General features: G+C 53.2%; 1 protein-coding gene across 1 annotated transcript in view; it reads right to left on the bottom strand.

Moving 5' to 3' along the window:
* Window positions 1–18,968, bottom strand: part of ano7 (anoctamin 7) — a 44,994-nt gene that overhangs the window by 21,649 nt on the left and 4,377 nt on the right. Inside the window, exons 8-18 of the mRNA XM_031905834.1 lie at window positions 17,116–17,226; window positions 14,647–14,812; window positions 14,463–14,553; window positions 11,557–11,653; window positions 11,229–11,372; window positions 10,480–10,617; window positions 10,212–10,310; window positions 9,703–9,805; window positions 9,012–9,123; window positions 7,338–7,392; window positions 5,021–5,118 (exon numbers count right to left, since the gene is read on the bottom strand). Of these exons, the coding sequence (XP_031761694.1) occupies window positions 5,021–5,118; window positions 7,338–7,392; window positions 9,012–9,123; window positions 9,703–9,805; window positions 10,212–10,310; window positions 10,480–10,617; window positions 11,229–11,372; window positions 11,557–11,653; window positions 14,463–14,553; window positions 14,647–14,812; window positions 17,116–17,226 (1,214 nt within the window). The remainder of the gene's footprint in view (window positions 1–5,020; window positions 5,119–7,337; window positions 7,393–9,011; window positions 9,124–9,702; window positions 9,806–10,211; window positions 10,311–10,479; window positions 10,618–11,228; window positions 11,373–11,556; window positions 11,654–14,462; window positions 14,554–14,646; window positions 14,813–17,115; window positions 17,227–18,968) is intronic.

Here is an 18,968-nt window from a genome sequence, read left to right as displayed (position 1 = left end):
CTTACCCTACATACACCCCCGGCCTACTGTACTTACCCTATATACACCCCCGGCCTACTGTACTTACCCCATATCACCCCCGGCCTACTGTACTTACCCTATATACACCCCGGCCTACTGTACTTACCCTATATACACCCCCGGCCTTACTGTACTTACCCCATATAACCCGGCCTACTGTACTTTCCCTATATACACCCCCGGCCTACTGTACTTTCCCTATATACACCCCCGGCCTACTGTACTTACCCTATATACACCCCCGGCCTACTGACTTACCCGTAATATACAACCCCCCGGCCTACTGTACTTACCCTATATACACCCCCGGCCTACTGTACTTACCCCATATACACCCCCGGCTTACTGTACTTACCCCATATACACCCCCGGCTTACTGTACTTACCCTATCTAAACACACCCGGCCTACTGTACTTACCCTATATACACCCCCGGCCTACTGTACTTACCCCATATACACCCCCGGCATACTGTACTTACCCCATATACACCCCCAGCCTACTGTACTTACCCATATACACCCCCGGCATACTGTACTTACCCCATATACACCCCCAGCCTACTGTACTTACCCTATATACACCCCCGGCCTACTGTACTTACCCCATATACACCCCCGGCCTAGTGTACTTACCCCATATACACCCCGGCCTACTGTACTTACCCTATATACACCCCCGGCCTACTGTTACTTACCCTATATACACCCCCGGCCTACTGTACTTACCCTATATACACCCCCGGCCTACTGAACTTACCCTATCTACACCCCTGGCTTACTGTACTTACCCCATATACACCCCCGGCCTACTATACTTACCCTATATACACCCCCGCCTACTGTACTTACCCCATATACACCCCCAGCCTACTGTACTTACCCTATATACACCCCCGGCCTACTGTACTTACCCTATATACACCCCCGGCCTACTGTACTTACCCTATAATAACCCCCGGCCTACTGTACTTACCCTATATAAACCCCCGGCCTACTGTACTTACCCTATATAAACCCCGGCCTACTGTACTTACCCTATATACACCCCCAGCCTACTGTACTTACCCTATATACACCCCCGGCCTACTGTACTTACCCTATATACACCCCCGGCCTACTGTACTTACCCTATATACACCCCCGGCCTACTGTACTTACCCTATATACACCCCGGCCTACTGTACTTACCCTATATAAACCCCCGCTCTGTACTTACCCTATATAAACCCCCCCTACTGTACTTACCCTATATACACCCCCCAGCCTACTGTACTTACCCTATATACACCCCCGGCCTACTGTACTTACCCTATATACACCCCCGGCCTACTGTACTTACCCCATATACACCCCCGGCCTACTGTACTTACCCTATATACACTCCCGGCCTACTGTACTTACCCTATATACACCCCCAGCCTACTGTACTTTCCCTATATACACCCCCGGCCTACTGTACTTACCCTATATACACCCCCGGCCTACTGTACTTACCCTATATACACCCCCGGCATACTGTACTTACCCTATCTACACCCCCGGCCTACTGTACTTACCCTATATACACCCCCGCCTACTGTACTTACCCCATATACACCCCCGGCATACTGTACTTACCCCATATACACCCCCAGCCTACTGTACTTACCCCATATACACCCCCGGCATACTGTACTTACCCCATATACACCCCCAGCCTACTGTACTTACCCTATATACACCCCCGGCCTACTGTACTTACCCCATATACACCCCCGGCCTAGTGTACTTACCCCATATACACCCCGGCCTACTGTACTTACCCTATATACACCCCCGGCCTACTGTACTTACCCTATATACACCCCTGGCCTACTGTACTTACCCTATATACACCCCCGGCCTACTGAACTTACCCTATCTACACCCCTGGCTTACTGTACTTACCCCATATACACCCCCGGCCTACTATACTTACCCTTATTACACCCCACGGCTACTGTACTTACCCCATATACACCCCAGCCTACTGTACTTACCCTATATACACCCCGCGGCCTACTGTACTTACCCTATATACACCCCCGGCCTACTGTACTTACCCTATATAAAACCCTCCGGCCTACTGTACTTACCCTATATAAACCCCCGGCCTACTGTACTTACCCTATATAAACCCCCGGCCTACTGTACTTACCCTATATACACCCCCAGCCTACTGTACTTACCCTATATACACCCCCGGCCTACTGTACTTACCCTATATACACCCCCGGCCTACTGTACTTACCCTATATAAACCCCCGGCCTACTGTACTTACCCTATAAAAACCCCCGGCCTACTGTACTTACCCTATATACATCCCCCAGCCTACTGTACTTACCCTATATACACCCCGGCCTACTGTACTTACCCTATATACACCCCCGGCTTACTGTACTTACCCCATATACACCCCCAGCCTACTGTACTTACCCTATATACACCCACGGCCTACTGTACTTACCCTATATAAACCCCCGGTCCTACTGTACTTACCCTATATACACCCCCCAGCCTACTGTACTTACCCTATATACACCCCCGGCCTACTGTACTTACCCTATATACACCCGCCGGCCTACTGTACTTACCCCATATACACCCCCAGCCTACTGTACTTACCCTATATACACCCACGGCCTACTGTACTTACCCTATATACACCCACGGCCTACTGTACTTACCCTATATAAACCCCCTGCCTACTGTACTTACCCTATATACACCCCCCAGCCTACTGTACTTACCCTATATACCCCCGGCCTACTGTACTTACCCTATATACACCCCCGGCTTACTGTACTTACCCCATATACACCCCCAGCCTACTGTACTTACCCTATATACACCCCGGCCTACTGTACTTACCCTATATACACACCCGGCCTACTGTACTTACCCTATATACACCCCCGGCCTACTGTACTTACCCTATATACACCCCCGGCTTACTGTACTTACCCCATATACACCCCCAGCCTACTGTACTTACCCTATATACACCCCCGGCCTACTGTACTTACCCCATATACACCCCCAGCCTACTGTACTTACCCTATATACACCCCCGGCCTACTGTACTTACCCTATATACACCCCCGGCCTACTGTACTTACCCTATATACACCCCCGGCCTACTGTACTTACCCTATATACACCCCCGGCCTACTGTACTTACCCTATATACACCCCCGGCTTACTGTACTTACCCCATATACACCCCCAGCCTACTGTACTTACCCTATATACACCCCCGGCCTACTGTACTTACCCTATATACACCCCCGGCCTACTGTACTTACCCTATATATACCCCCGGCCTACTGTACTTACCCCATATACACCCCGGCCTACTGTACTCACCCCATATACACCCCCGGCCTACTGTACTTACCCCATATACACCCCCGGCCTACTGTACTTACCCTATATACACCCCCCGGCCTACTGTACTTACCCCATATACACCCCGGCCTACTGTACTCACCCCATATACACCCCCGGCCTACTGTACTTACCCCATATACACCCCCGGCCTACTGTACTTACCCTATATACACCCCCGCCTAGTGTACTTACCCCATATACACCCCCGGCCTACTGTACTTACCCCATATACACCCCCGGCCTACTGTACTTACCCCATATACACCCCCGGCCTACTGTACTTACCCTATATACACCCCGGCCTACTGTACTTACCCTCTATATAACACCCCGCCGGCCTACTGTACTTACCCTGTATACACCCCCCGGCCTACTGTACTTACCCCATATACACCCCCGGCCTAGTGTACTTACCCTATATACACCCCCGGCCTACTGTACTTACCCCATATACACCCCCGGCCTACTGTACTTACCCCATATACACCCCGGCCTAGTGTACTTACCCCATATTCAACCCCTGGCCTACTGTACTTACCCTATATACACCCCCGGCCTACTGTACTTACCCTATATACACCCCCCGGCCTACTGTACTTACCCTATGATACACCCCCCGGCCTACTGTACTTACCCCATATACGCCCCCGGCCTAGTGTACTTACCCTATATACGCCCCCGGCCTACTGTACTTACCCTATATACACCCCCGGCCTACTGTACTTACCCTATATACACCCCCGGCCTACTATACTTACCCTATATACACCCCCGGCCTACTGTACTTACCCTATATACACCCCCGGCCTACTGTACTTACCCTCTATACACCCCCCGGCCTACTGTACTTACCCCATATACACCCCCGGCCTAGTGTACTTACCCTATATACACCCCCGGCGCTACTGTACTTACCCCATATACACCCCCGGCCTAGTGTACTACCCTATATACACCCCCGGCCTAGTGTACTTACCCTATATACACCCCCGGCCTACTGTACTTACCCCATATACACCCCCGGCCTACTGTACTTACCCCATATACACCCCCGGCCTACTGTACTTACCCCATATACACCCCCCGGCCTACTGTACTTACCCCATATACACCCCCGGCCTAGTGTACTTACCCTATATACACCCCCGGCCTACTGTACTTACCCCATATACACCCCTGGCCTACTGTACTTACCCCATATACACCCCTGGCCTACTGTACTTACCCTATATAAACCCCCGGGCCTACGTGTACTTACCCTATATACACCCCCAGCCTACTGTACTTACCCTATATACACCCCCGGCTTACTGTACTACCCCATATACGCCCCCCGGCCTACTGTACTTACCCCATATACACCCCCGGCCTACTGTACTTACCCTATATACACCCCCGGCTTACTGTACTTACCCCATATACGCCCCGGCCCTACTGTACTTACCCCATATACACCCCCGGCCTACTGTACTTACCCTATATACACCCCCGGCTTACTGTACTTACCCCATATACGCCCCCGGCCTACTGTACTTACCCCATATACACCCCCCACCCCGGTTACCCACAGACAACTCCCTGCACTCACGGGAGGAGGAATTCCTGGATGTTGCTGACGATCTGTTTCCCGACCATAATAACGAAGAGCTGCTGCGCCAACTCAATCAGGCACCCGCCGGGCCCGCACTGCCCCCCCCCCAGAGAGAGAGACTGTTATACAGTATATATATATACCCCCCCCAGAGAGAGACTGTTATACAGTATATATATATACCCCCCCCAGAGAGAGAGACAGTTATACAGTATATATATATACCCCCCCCCCCATGAGAGAGAGGACTGTTATACAGTATATATATATACCCCCCCAGAGAGAGAGACTGTTATACAGTATATATATATACCCCCCCCCCGCAAGAGAGAGAGACTGTTATACAGTATATATATATACCCCCCCCAGAGAGAGAGACTGTTATACAGTATATATATATACCCCCCCCCCGAAGAGAGAGACTGTTATACAGTATATATATATACCCCCCCAGAGAGAGAGACTGTTATACAGTATATATATATAACCCCCCCAGAGAGAGAGACAGTTATACAGTATATATATATACCCCCCCCACCCCAGTGTGCCGGGGTAATTGTCTGCCATTGTCTTATCTCCATTATATGTCATCTACAAACCCCCCACTCTTATATAGCCCCCCCCATGCTGATATATACCCCCCCATCCTGTTATACACCCCCCCATGCTGATATATACCCCCCCATCCTGTTATACACCCCCCATGCTGATATATACCCCCCATCCTGTTATACACCCCCCCATGCTGATATATACCCCCCCATACTGATATACACCCGCCCATGCTGATATACACCCCCCCATCCTGTTATACAACCCCCCCATGCTGATATATACCCCCCCATCCTGTTATACACCCCCCCATGCTGATATATACCCCCCCATCCTGTTATACACCCCCCGATGCTGATATATTACCCCCCCATCCTGTTATACACCCCCCATGCTGATATATACCCCCCCATCCTGTTATACACCCCCCCATGCTGATATATACCCCCCCATCCTGTTATAACCCCCCCATGCTGATATATACCCCCCCATCCTGTTATACACCCCCCATTGCTGATATATACCCCCCATACTGATATACACCCGCCCATGCTGATATACCACCCCCCCATCCTGTTATACACCCCCCCATGCTGATATATACCCCCCCATCCTGTTATACACCCCCCTGCTGATATATACCCCCCATGCTGATATACACCCCCCCATGCTGATATATACCCCCCATCCTGTTATACACCCCCCATGCTGATATATACCCCCCCATGCTGATATACACCCCCCGTGCTGATATATACCCCCCATCCTGTTATACACCCCCCATGCTGATATATACCCCCCTCATGCTGATATATACCCCCCCATGCTGATATACACCCCCCCATGCTGATATATACCCCCCTCATGCTGATATATACCCCCCCCATGCTGATATATACCCCCCTCATGCTGATATATACCCCCCTTCATGCTGATATATACCCCCTCATGCTGATATATACACCCCCCATGCTGATATATACCCCCCTCATGCTGATTATACCCCCCATGCTGATATATACACCCCCATGCTGATATATACCCCCCTCATGCTGATATATACCCCCTCATGCTGATATATACCCCCCCATGCTGATATACACCCCCCCATGCTGATATATACCCCCCTCATGCTGATATATACCCCCCATGCTGATATACACCCCCCCATGCTGATATATACCCCCCCATGCTGATATACACCCCCCCATGCTGATATATACCCCCCCATGCTGATATACACCCCCCATGCTGATATATACCCCCCATGCTGATTTATACCCCCCCATGCTGATTTATACCCCCCCATGCTGATATACACCCCCCCCATGCTACATATGACCCCCCCATGCTGATTTATACCCCCCCCCCATGCTGATATACACCCCATCATGTAACAGGACAGAGCAATGGGCCCTAGACATAAGGGGGGCCCCCATCCTGGGTAGCCCCTGCAGTGCATTGTGGGATTGGGAGAAGCTGTTGCTGCTGAGCTGGATTTTGGCTGCAGTTCCCTGTAGATCTGCCCCGGGGCAAGTTCTGAGTCAGGGGAGTCCTGCATTGGCCCAGTCATGTTCCTTTGCCCGAGGAGCTCACAATCTATATAGCACTCATTTAGATGTGAATAATAAATGTGGGGATTTTCATTTACCGGTCAGCGCTCCCCAAACTCGAGGCCTGCCCCCAGTAAGTGGGGTGATTGGGCCCTGAAAGGGACTTGAACCCAAAATGTCTGACAACTTGGGGTTCAGGTTCTACTCACGTCCTCATTCCTCATGCCGAGCAGCTTCCCGTATCGGCCGGGGTATCCTATGAACCTGCAGGGGGCGACACAGGTTACACCCTGTTTCATCACCCAGATCTGCCCCCCAAGCATACTGGCACCCCACAACCCTTGTATCCCAATCTCTCCCCAGCAGCCTGGCACCCCATAATCCCCAGTATCCCAATCTCTCCCCAGCAGCCTGGCACCCCACAACCCTTGTATCCCAATCTCTCCCCAGCAGCCTGGCACCCCATAATCCCCAGTATCCCAATCTCTCCCCAGCAGCCTGGCACCCCATAATCCCCAGTATCCCAATCTCTCCCCAGCAGCCTGGCACCGCCATAATCCTTGTATCCCAATCTCTTCCCCAGCAGCCTGGCACCCCATAATCCCCAGTATCCCAATCTCTCCCCAGCAGCCTGGCACCCCACAACCCTTGTATCCCAATCTCTCCCCAGCAGCCTGGCACCCCATAATCCCCAGTATCCCAATCTCTCCCCAGCATACTGGCACCCCATAATCCCCAGTATCCCAATCTCTCCCCAGCATACTGGCACCCCATAATCCCCAGTATCCCAATCTCTCCCCAGCATACTGGCACCCCATAATCCCCAGTATCCCAATCTCTCCCCAGCAGCCTGGCACCCCATAATCCCCAGTATCCCAATCTCTCCCCAGCAGCCTGGCACCCCATAATCCCCAGTATCCCAATCTCTCCCCAGCAGCCTGGCACCCCATAATCCCCAGTATCCCAATCTCTCCCCAGCAGCCTGGCACCCCAGAATCCCCAGTATCCCAATCTCTCCCCAGCAGCCTGGCTCCCCAGAATCCCCAGTATCTCAGTACCCTGGCTCCCCAGAATCCCCAGTATCTCAGTACCCTGGCACCCCATACCCCCAGTATTCTCAAGTACCCTGGCACCCCAGAATCCCCAGTATCTCAGTACCCTGGCACCCCAGAATCCCCAGTATCTCAGTACCCTGGCACCCCATAATCCCCAGTATCTCAGTACCCTGGCACCCCAGAATCCCCAGTATCTCAGTACCCTGGCACCCCAGAATCCCCAGTATCTCAGTACCCTGATACCCCAGAATCCCCAGTATCTCAGTACCCTGGCACCCCAGAATCCCCAGTATCTCAGTACCCTGATACCCCAGAATCCCCAGTATCTCAGTACCCTGGCACCCAAGAATCCCCAGTATCTCAGTACCCTGATACCCCAGAATCCCCAGTATCTCAGTACCCTGATACCCCAGAATCCCCAGTATCTCCGTACTCTGATACCCCATAATCCCCAGTATCTCAGTACTCTGGCACCCCATAATCCCCAGTATCTCAGTACCCTGATACCCCAGAATCCCCAGTATCTCCGTACTCTGATACCCCATAATCCCCAGTATCTCAGTACCCTGATACCCCCGAATCTCCAGTATCTAAGTACCCTGATACCCCAGAATCCCCAGTATCTCAGTATCCTGGTACCTCAGTACCCTGGCACCCCAAACTCACAATACCCCAACCCCACCCAACTGGCTACTACATAACATGATTATTCCTTGATGTAGGAAAGGCCAAAGTCAGGAGTATTTGTGCCCCAAATCCTAGCCCTATTGGGGCCCCCCAGCTCACTCCTTGGGCCCCCCCACATTAGCCGGTGTCTGCGCCTCTCACCTCCCTTTGAAAAACGCCACGTAGAATGGGGACGAGTAGAAGTTCACAAACTGGAAGACGAAAACCTTGAAAGTGAAAGCGTCTTCGTGCCGAGACTGAGTGCGATGCATCTCTGGGGCCACAGGGGGGAGACAAAGCAGAGTCTGGTTATACTGTGACAAGCAGGTACCCCCAACATGTTGCCCCCCAACCCCTTGGCTGTTGCTCTCAGTGCCCCCAAACCGGGCAGTTATTTTTGAATTCCTGACTTGGGGGCAAGTTTTGGTTGAATAAAAACAAGATTTCCTACCAAATAAAGCCCCTGTAAGCTGATAGGCTGCATAGGGGCCCCTAATAGCCAATCACAGCCCTTATTTGGAGCCTCCCTATATGAAGCCCTGGAACAGACAGGAACTTTCTGCTAACTGGGCCAGTACTGAGCAGAACCAGTTGACATGATACAGACAGGAATGTGGGTCAGCGGTGGGTGATGGGGTACGGGCAGAAGTGGAATTGGGTCAGGGGGTTACCCGCTGGGGCACTTTCTGTTTAATGGCGGTTCCCCGGGGCGGGTACAATAGTTACTCATAGGAACCGGCCCACTTTGAACATAATATATTTATTACTGTCCCAGTACAATGATGGGTTTTCCCCAGATCTGGGCACAGAAATGGATTTTGGTTGAGTTGCCTGGCAGTGCCCGGGTACTCACCCCAGCGGGTCAGCTTCTCAGCCAGGGAAGTGTAGACCTGACCCATCAGCAGGATCAGAACCAGATTGACCATGGAGCTGCTGATGTTGGCAATGTTGCCGGCCTGGGGTCAGACAAGAAACGGGCAGGAGTCAGAGTGGGGGCAACGGAGGAGCAGAATGTGTAACAGGTATGGGGGGGCTCAGCAGGGGGACCCCACTTCATACGGGGAGCTCTCAGCTCTTTGCCCTCAGGGAGAATGGATTTGTCTTTAAAGGGCAAGTATTGCCTCTTATAGAAAGAAAGAACTTATTCATGCAAAGAGTGTTTCCCATAGGGCTTCAATAGAACAGCGCCACCCTCTGGTCAGAGTCAGGACTCCTAGGGGACCGACCCAATAGAAACAGGCAAGAAGCTGACTAGGCAGAGGCTATTTCATCCCTGTGGAATGGGCCGATGGTTTGGGCTGAGCCGCTGCTCGGGGGGCCCTATTTGCCCGCTGCCCCCATTCCTGGTGCCAAGGGACCCACCTGTGTCATTAGGAGGCTGTTCCCTGTGTGGTACATCATCATGGTGACGATCCCGCGGTACATGATCACCGACACCAGGAAGATCATCACCACGCAGAGCTGGCAGCACAATGGCACAGGGTTAGCACCACCTTACCATTATCCCTATATTCCCAGCTGCTTGTGGCCTGAACCCTACCCACTGGTCTGTATATGGGGCCCAGAGCCAGAAGCAGCAGGTAATACCCCCAGTGCCACGTAGGCTGTTACCCTGAGCCCAAACCCTCACCATAATGATGATGACCATGGAGCCAGTAAGGACGCGGGACAGGCGGTCTCTCTTGGGGAAATAGGGCTCCTTCACCCCCGTGATTGGATTCTGCTCCATCTGGGGGGCCATAGCAGCAAACTCCGGGCGTGGTTGTTCCTGGGGGGGGGGGACAGGCTGAGTGTGAGGTGGGGAACCCTTTGGACCCCCAATGATACATTTGTATGCGTTATATAGTGGTACTGAGTACATAGAGCAGGTATAGGGGGGCCCTGTAACAGTGACTGATGCAGCAGAACTACACTGAGAGACTGCCTGGCAATCTGTGGGGGCTGTAAGACAGACAGTCACTGTTTATTGGGGGGCCTATTTTGTATCCCAGGCCAGACCTGCTGCAGAACCCTGGGATTCTGGGAGTTTCCCTGCCAGACAAGTGAGTAGCTCCCAGTGCCCTCTGCTGGGGGAAGGTGGCAGTGCAGGATCTGACAGTCGCCCCCTTTCATCCTAAATGCACCACAGATTCAGCAACCTCCGGGCGCCATGTGCCTGTGCAGTAACCCATAGCAACAAGTGCACGCTTGCTCTGTATCTCTGGTTGCCATGGTTTCAAACTGCCCAATAGAGAGTGTGCTGATTTATGGCTAGAGATGTTTCTGTTGGGCCTGATACGTGGGCCAGCTTTGTCTGTAGGGGCTGCATTGGCCCCTGTATGGCCAGAGAGGCAGGGGAGCGCCCCCTAGTGTCAGGGAGGGGTACAAATGGGGGTTCACCTCCTCCTCCTGGAAGTCCATGCAGTCCCAGTGATGCGCCAGCGTGGCATTCTTTCTCTTCCAATACTCAAGGAAGGTCACCGCCCAGAACGACATGAAAACGCTGAAGAACACGGTGCCGGGGTGATCAAACAGGTACCCCACCTGCGGACCCAGAGAGAAAAGCAAATGGGGGGGCCCAGGTCCTTAGTCTCCCGACGGCCCAACTGGCTTTCATTTTCCATATAACAAAGGCAAAGAGTAAAAATGGGGTTCCTGGGTTATAGGGTTACCCCTTCCTGGGGATGAACCCCACTATACACAGTTTGGCCGCAGCCCATACACTCACCTTGGCCATTGGGCAGATGTCGGAAATGAACCAGTTCTTGCAGGTATCACACAGGGGGCACATACGGTACTGCTGCCCGCTCTGGCAGATCTGCTGCCTGGGGAGGAACCAGTAGGATGAGTGCAAGCTCCTGGGGCCACTACTTTCATATTACAGCCCCCTTATACTGATGGATATAATACCCCCCCCCCCTTACTCTCTGATGGGCATTTCTGTTACACTGGTCTCCCCTTGGTTCTGTTCCCCAAGTTCCCTTATACTGGGATTGTGGGGTTCCATTCTCCCAAGTTCCCTTATACTGGGATTGTGGGGTTCCATTCTCCCAAGTTCCCTTATACTGGGATTGTGGGGTTCCATTCTCCCAAGTTCCCTTATACTGGGATTGTGGGGTTCCATTCTCCCAAGTTCCCTTATACTGGGATTGTGGGGTTCCATTCTCCCAAGTTCCCTTAATACTGGGATTGGGGGGTTCCATTTCTCCAATTTCCCTATACTGGGATTGTGGGTTCCATTCTCCCAAGTTCCCTATACTGGGATTGGGGGTTCCATTCTCCAAGTTTCCCCTTATACTGCGGGATTGTGGGGTTCCATTCTCCCAAAGTTCCCTTATTACTGGATTGTGGGGTTTCCATTCTCCCAAGCTTCCCCTTATACTGGGATGGGGGGTTCCATTTCTCCGCAAGTTCCCTTATATGGGATTGTGGGGGGTTCCATTTCTCCAAGTTCCGTTATACTGGGATTGATGCGGCGTTCCATTCTCCAAGTTCCCTTATTACTGGGATTGTGGGGTTCCATTGCCCAAGTTCCCTTATACTGCGGATTGTGGAGGTCCATTCTCCAATGTTCCTATACTCGGGATTGTGGGGTTCATTGGCCAAGTTCCCTATACTGGGGATTGTGGGGTTCCATTCTCCCAAGTATCCCTTATACTGGGATTGGGGCCATCCCAAGTCCCTTACTGGATGGGGTTCCATTCTCCCAAGTTCCCTTATACTGGGATTGTGGGGTTCCATTCTCCCAAGTTCCTTATACTGGGATTGTGGGGTTTCCATTCTCCAAAGTTCCCTTATACTGGGATTGTGGGGTTCCATTCTCCCAAGTTCCCTTATACTGGATTGTGGGGTTCCATTCTCCCAGGATTGGGGGGTTCCATTCTCCAATTTCCTTATACTGGGATTGTGGGGTTCCATTCTCCCAAGTTCCCTTATACTGGGATTGTGGGGTTCCATTCTCCCAAGTTCCCTTATACTGGGATTGTGGGGTTCCATTCTCCCAAGTTCCCTTATACTGGGATTGTGGGGTTCCATTCTCCAAGTTCCCTTATACTGGGATTGGGGGGTTCCATTCTCCCAAGTTCCCTTATACTGGGATTGTGGGGTTCCATTCTCCCAAGTTCCCTTATACTGGGATTGTGGGGTTCCATTCTCCCAAGTTCCCTTATACTGGGATTGTGGGGTTCCATTGCCCAAGTTCCCTTATACTGGGATTGTGGGGTTCCATTCTCCCAAGTTCCCTTATACTGGGATTGTGGGGTTCCATTGCCCAAGTTCCCTTATACTGGGATTGTGGGGTTCCCCATTCTCCCAAGTTCCCTTATACTGGGATTGTGGGGTTCCATTCTCCAAAGTTCCCTTATACTGGGATTGGGGGTTCCATTCTCCCAAGTTCCTTATACTGGGATTGTGGGGTTCCATTCTCCAAAGTTCCCTTATACTGGGATTGTGGGGTTCCATTGCCCAAGTTCCCTTATACTGGGATTGTGGGGTTCCATTCTCCAAGTTCCCTTATACTGGGATTGTGGGGTTCCATTCTCCCAAGTTCCTTACTGGGATTGTGGGGTTCCATTCTCCCAAGTTCCCTTATACTGGGATTGTGGGGTTCCATTCTCCAAAGTTCCCTGATACTGGGATTTGGGGGTTCCATTGCCCAAGTTCCCTTATACTGGGATTGGGGGGTTCCATTGCCCAAGTTCCCTTATACAGGGATTGTGGGGTTCCATTGCCCAAGTTCCCTTATACTGGGATTGTGGGGATCCATTCTCCCAAGTTCCCTTATACTGGGATTGTGGGGTTCCATTCTCCCAAGTTCCCTTATACTGGGATTGTGTTCCTTATACTGGGATTGTGGGGTTCCATTCTCCCAAGTTCCCTTATACTGGGATTGTGGGGTTCCATTCTCCCAAGTTCCCTTATACTGGGATTGTGGGGTTCCATTCTCCCAAGTTCCTATACTGGGATTGTGGGGTTCCATTCTCCAGTTCCCTTATACTGGGATTGTGGGGTTCCATTGCCCAATTCCTTATACTGGGATTGTAGGGTTCCATTCTCCAAAGTTCCCTTATACTGGGATTGGGGGGTTCCATTGCCCAAGTTCCCTTATACTGGGATTGTGGGGTTCCATTCTCCCAAGTTCCCTTATACTGGGATTGTGGGGTTCCATTCCTCAAATTCCCTTATACTGGGATTGTGGGGTTCCATTGCCCAAGTTCCCTTACACTGGGATTGTGGGGTTCCATTCTCCCAAATTCCCTTATACTGGGATTGTGGGGTTCCATTCTCCCAAATTCCCTTATACTGGGATTGTGGGGTTCCATTCTCCCAAATTCCCTTATACTGGGATTGTGGGGTTCAATTGCCCTGAGATTGTGGGGTTCCGTTCCCTTATACTGGGATTGTGGGGTTCTATTGCCCTGGGATTGTGGGGTTCCGTTCCCTTATACTGGGATTGTGGGGTTCTATTGCCCTGGGATTGTGGGGTTCCGTTCCCTTATACTGGGATTGTGGGGTTCTGTTGCCCTGGGATTGTGGGGTTCTGTTGCCCTGGGATTGTGGGGTTCTGTTGCCCTGGGATTGTGGGGTTCTGTTGCCCTGGGATTGTGGGGTTCCGGGGGGTTGGCTCACACATACGCTGCGGTGTTGCTCCCCATGGAGACCAGGCCGGAGATGAAGACGACGGTGCCCACGATGGCGGCCGGCAGTAGCCAAGCGGTGTAGAACCCTGTGGGGAGGCATTGGGGTAAATACATCACTATCAGTCGGTAGGTAGGTAGGTAGGTAGGGAGGGAAGTATCGCTTTGTGCCAATAACCTACCGAGCCAAGCAAAGTAAATGGCCACTTTCTCCCCAAAGTAGTCGCGGATGTGATCCAGTGGCTGGTACTTGTACCATTGGGACCAGCGAGCCCAGTACTGGGAAAGGATCTGGCGAGGGTTCAAGCTCTCGGGTGGCACCTGGTACTCTGGCATCTCGTGGGCACCCTGTCAGCGGAGTGTGAGAGGCACAGATTGGGCAGTCGGGCACCTTCATTTCTCTATCATATTCTACTCTTCTATGGGATCCACTATGGCCCCTACTCTGCTTCCCATTGGGGCCCCGTACCGACTGTCCCTACTCTGCTTCCCATTGGGGCCGTCGACTGTCTACTCTGTTCCATTGGGGCCCGTACCGGACTGTCCTACTCTGTTCCCATTTGGGGCCCGTAGACTGTCCTACTCTGCTTCCATTGGGGCCCACCACACCGACTGTCCCTATCTGCTTCCCATTGGGCGCCCCGTACCAGACTGTCCCTACCTGCTTCCATTGGGGCCGTACGATGTCCCTACTTCTGCTTCCCATTGGGGCCCCGTACCGACTGTCCCTACTCTGCTTCCCATTGGGGCCCCGTACCGACTGTCCCTACTCTGCTTCCCATTGGGGCCCCGTACCGACTGTCCCTACTCTGCTTCCCATTGGGGCCCGTACCGACTGTCCCTACTCTGCTCCCATGGGGCCGCGTCCGACTGTCCCTAATTCTGCTTCCCATTGGGGCCGTACAGCCCTACAGCAGTCCCTATTCCCCTGTTGGCCGTACAGCCTAAGCCAGTCTATTCCGTTGGGCCCCGTACAGCCTACAGCAGTCCCTATTTTCCGTTGGGGCCTGTACAGCCCTACAGCCGGTCCCTATTCCCGTTGGGGCCTGTACAGCCTACAGCGGTCCCTATTCCCGTTGGGGCCCGTACAGCCTACGACGGTCCTATTCCCGTTGGGGCCATAACAGCCTACAGACGGTCCCTATTCCGTTGGGGCCCCATACAGCCTACAGACAGTCCCCTATTTCCGTTGGGGCCCCGTACAGCCCTACGCCGGTCCCTATTCTCATTGGGGCCCTGTACAGCCTACAGGGTCCCTATTCTCATTGGGGCCGTACAGCCCTACAGCGGTCCCTATTCTCATTGGGGGCCCCGTACAGCCCTACAGACGGTCCTATTCCCGTTGGGGCCGTACAGCCCTACAGACAGTCCTATTCCCGTTGGGGCCCCGTACAGCCCTACAGCCGTCCTATTTATTGGGGCGCCGTACAGCCCTAAGCCAGTCCCTATTCCCGTGGGCCACCGTACAGCCCTACAGACAGTCCCTATTCCCGTTGGGGCCCCGTACAGCCTACAGACCAGTCCCTATTCCCTGTTGGGCCCCGTACAGCCCTACAGACGGTCCTATTCCCGTTGGGGCCCCATACAGCCCTACAGACAGCTTTCCCTGTTGGGGCCCCAGAGAGCCCTACAGCCGTCCCTATCCCGTGGGGCCCGTACAAGCCCTTACGGGGTTGGGGCCCCGTACAGCTTCCCTATTCCGTTGGGGCCCCAGAGAGCCTACAGCGGTCCTATTCCGTTGGGGCCCCGTACAGCCCTACAGACGTCATTTCCCGTTGGGCCATACAGCCCTTACAGACAGTCCCTATTCCCCGTTGGGCCCGTAGCCCTACAGCCGGTCCCTATTCTCATTGGGGCCCGTACAGCCTACAGACGGTCCCTATTCCGTTGGGGCCCCATCAGCCTACAGACGGTCCTATTCCCGTTGGGGCCCCATACAGCCTACAGACGGTCCCCTATTCCGTTGGGGCCCCATACAGCCCCTACAGACAGTCCTATTCGTTGGGGGCCCGTACAGCCCTACAGCCAGTCCCTATTCTCATTGGGGCCCCGTACAGCCCTACAGCGTCCCTATTCCAACAGCCTATCCCTATTTCTCATTGGGTCCCCGTACAGCCCTACAGACGGTCCCTATTCCCGTTGGGGCCCCGTACAGCCCTACAGACAGTCCCTATTCCCGTTGGGGCCCCGTACAGCCCTACAGACAGTCCCTATTCCCGTTGGGGCCCCGTACAGCCCTACAGACAGTCCCTATTCCCGTTGGGGCCCCGTACAGCCCTACAGCCGGTCCCTATTCCCATTGGGGCCCCGTACAGCCCTACAGCCGGTCCCTATTCCCGTTGGGGCCCCAGAGAGCCCTACAGCCGGTCCCTATTCCTGTTGGGGCCCCAGAGAGCCCTACAGCCGGTCCCTATTCCCGTTGGGGCCCCGTACAGCCCTACAGCCGGTCCCTATTCTCATTGGGGCCCCGTACAGCCCTACAGCCGGTCCCTATTCCCGTTGGGGCCCCGGAGAGCCCTACAGCCAGTCCCTATTCCCGTTGGGGCCCCGGAGAGCCCTACAGCCGGTCCCTATTCCCGTTGGGGCCCCGTACAGCCCTACAGCCGGTCCCTATTCCCGTGGGGCCCCAGAGAGCCGTGCCAGGGGCCCACCTCGTGCAGCGGGAAGGCCGCAGAGTAGATTCCCTCCTGCAGGAGCCGCTCGATCCCAACCTCGGCGTGTTTGCGCTTCCCGTACACCGCGCGCGACAGGATCTCGTACAACTAATGGGGGAGGAGACAAAGCAGAACACGGGGGTTGGATCTAGTGGATCTCTCACTCACTAATCACAGTTGACACCCTGGCAGGGGAGGGGGGACTGAAACACTGATGTTACAATTTGTAACAACTCCCCCACAGCTTACAGGCAGCCTGCAGGAACTACATAACCCACAATGCACTGCGCTAGTTCCTTACTGACATCACGTGTGCAGCAGGGGATTGTGGGATTGGGAGGCTGAGTAGTCAGGCAGATCACATGGGGAACAGGGGGCGGGGCTTAGGGGACTGTTCCAAACCAGATTATTACAGTTAAAAAATCATGAAAAGGCTGCATAGATTTTAATTGACGTATATTGCAAAGTTGTGTTTGGGTGGAGTTCCCCTTTAAATTGCCATTATCCCAGCATGCCTTGTGCTCTCTGCCATTCGTTATTTATAAACTATCGGCCCGCCTTGTTTTCTGCCATCAAAGAAATCTTCTAAATCTAGCCCCCCCTCTATATATAGCCCCCCCTCTATATCTAGCCCCCCTCTATATCTAGCCCCTCCTCTATATCTAGCCCCCCCTCTATATCTAGCCCCCCCTCTATATATAGCCCCCCCCTCTATATCTAGCCCCCCTCTATATCTAGCCCCTCCTCTATATCTAGCCCCCCCTCTATATCTAGCCCCCCCTCTATATCTAGCCCCCCTCTATATATAGCCCCTCCTCTATATATAGCCCCCCCTCTATATATAGCCCCCCCTCTATATCTAGCCCCCCCTCTATATCTAGCCCCCCCCCTCTATATATAGCCCCTCCTCTATATATAGCCCCCCTCTATATCTAGCCCCTCCTCTATATCTAGCCCCCCCTCTATATCTAGCCCCCCTCTATATCTAGCCCCTCCTCTATATATAGCCCCCCTCTATATCTAGCCCCCCCTATATCTAGCCCTCCTCTATATCTAGCCCCCCTCTATATCTAGCCCCCCTCTATATATAGCCCCTCTCTATATATAGCCCCTCCTCTATATCTAGCCCCCCTCTATATCTAGCCCCCCCTCTATATCTAGCCCCTCCTCTATATTCTAGCCGCCCCCTCTATATCTAGCCCCCCTCTATAGTCTAGCCCCTCCTTGTATTATCTAGCCCCCCCTCTTATCTAGCCCCCCCTCTATATTTAGCCCCCCCTCTATATATAGCCCCTCCTCTATATCTAGCCCCCCCTCTATATCTAGCCCCCCTCTATATCTAGCCCCCCCTCTGTATCTAGCCCCCCCTCTATATCTAGCCCCCTCTATATCTAGCCCCTCCTTGTATATCTAAGCGCCCCCTCTATATCTAGCCCCCCCCTTATATCTAGGCCCCTCCTTGTAATCTAGCCCCCCTCTATATCTAGCCCCTCCTGTATATCTAGCCCCCCCTCTATATCTAGCCCCCCTCTATATCCCTAGCCCCCCCTATATCTAGCCCCCCCTCTACCTATTATCTAGCCCCCCCTATATCTAGCCCCCCTCTATATCTAGCCCCCCTCTATATCTAGCCCCCCCCTCTATATCTAGCCCCCCTCTTTATCTAGCCCCCCCTCTATATCTAGCCCCCTCTATATCTAGCCCCTCCTTGTATATCTAGCCCCTCCTTGGTGTATCTAGCCCCCCCTCTATATCTAGCCCCCTCTATATCTAGCCCCCCCTCTATATCTAGCCCCCTCTATATCTAGCCCCTCCTTGTATATCTAGCCCCCCTCTATATCTAGCCCCCC

The sequence above is a fragment of the Xenopus tropicalis genome, chromosome 7 (assembly GCF_000004195.4).
Source record: "Xenopus tropicalis strain Nigerian chromosome 7, UCB_Xtro_10.0, whole genome shotgun sequence".
Taxonomy (NCBI): domain Eukaryota; kingdom Metazoa; phylum Chordata; class Amphibia; order Anura; family Pipidae; genus Xenopus; species Xenopus tropicalis.
Note: the sequence above shows the minus strand (reverse complement) of the source record. Positions and strands in the feature narration are given on the sequence as shown.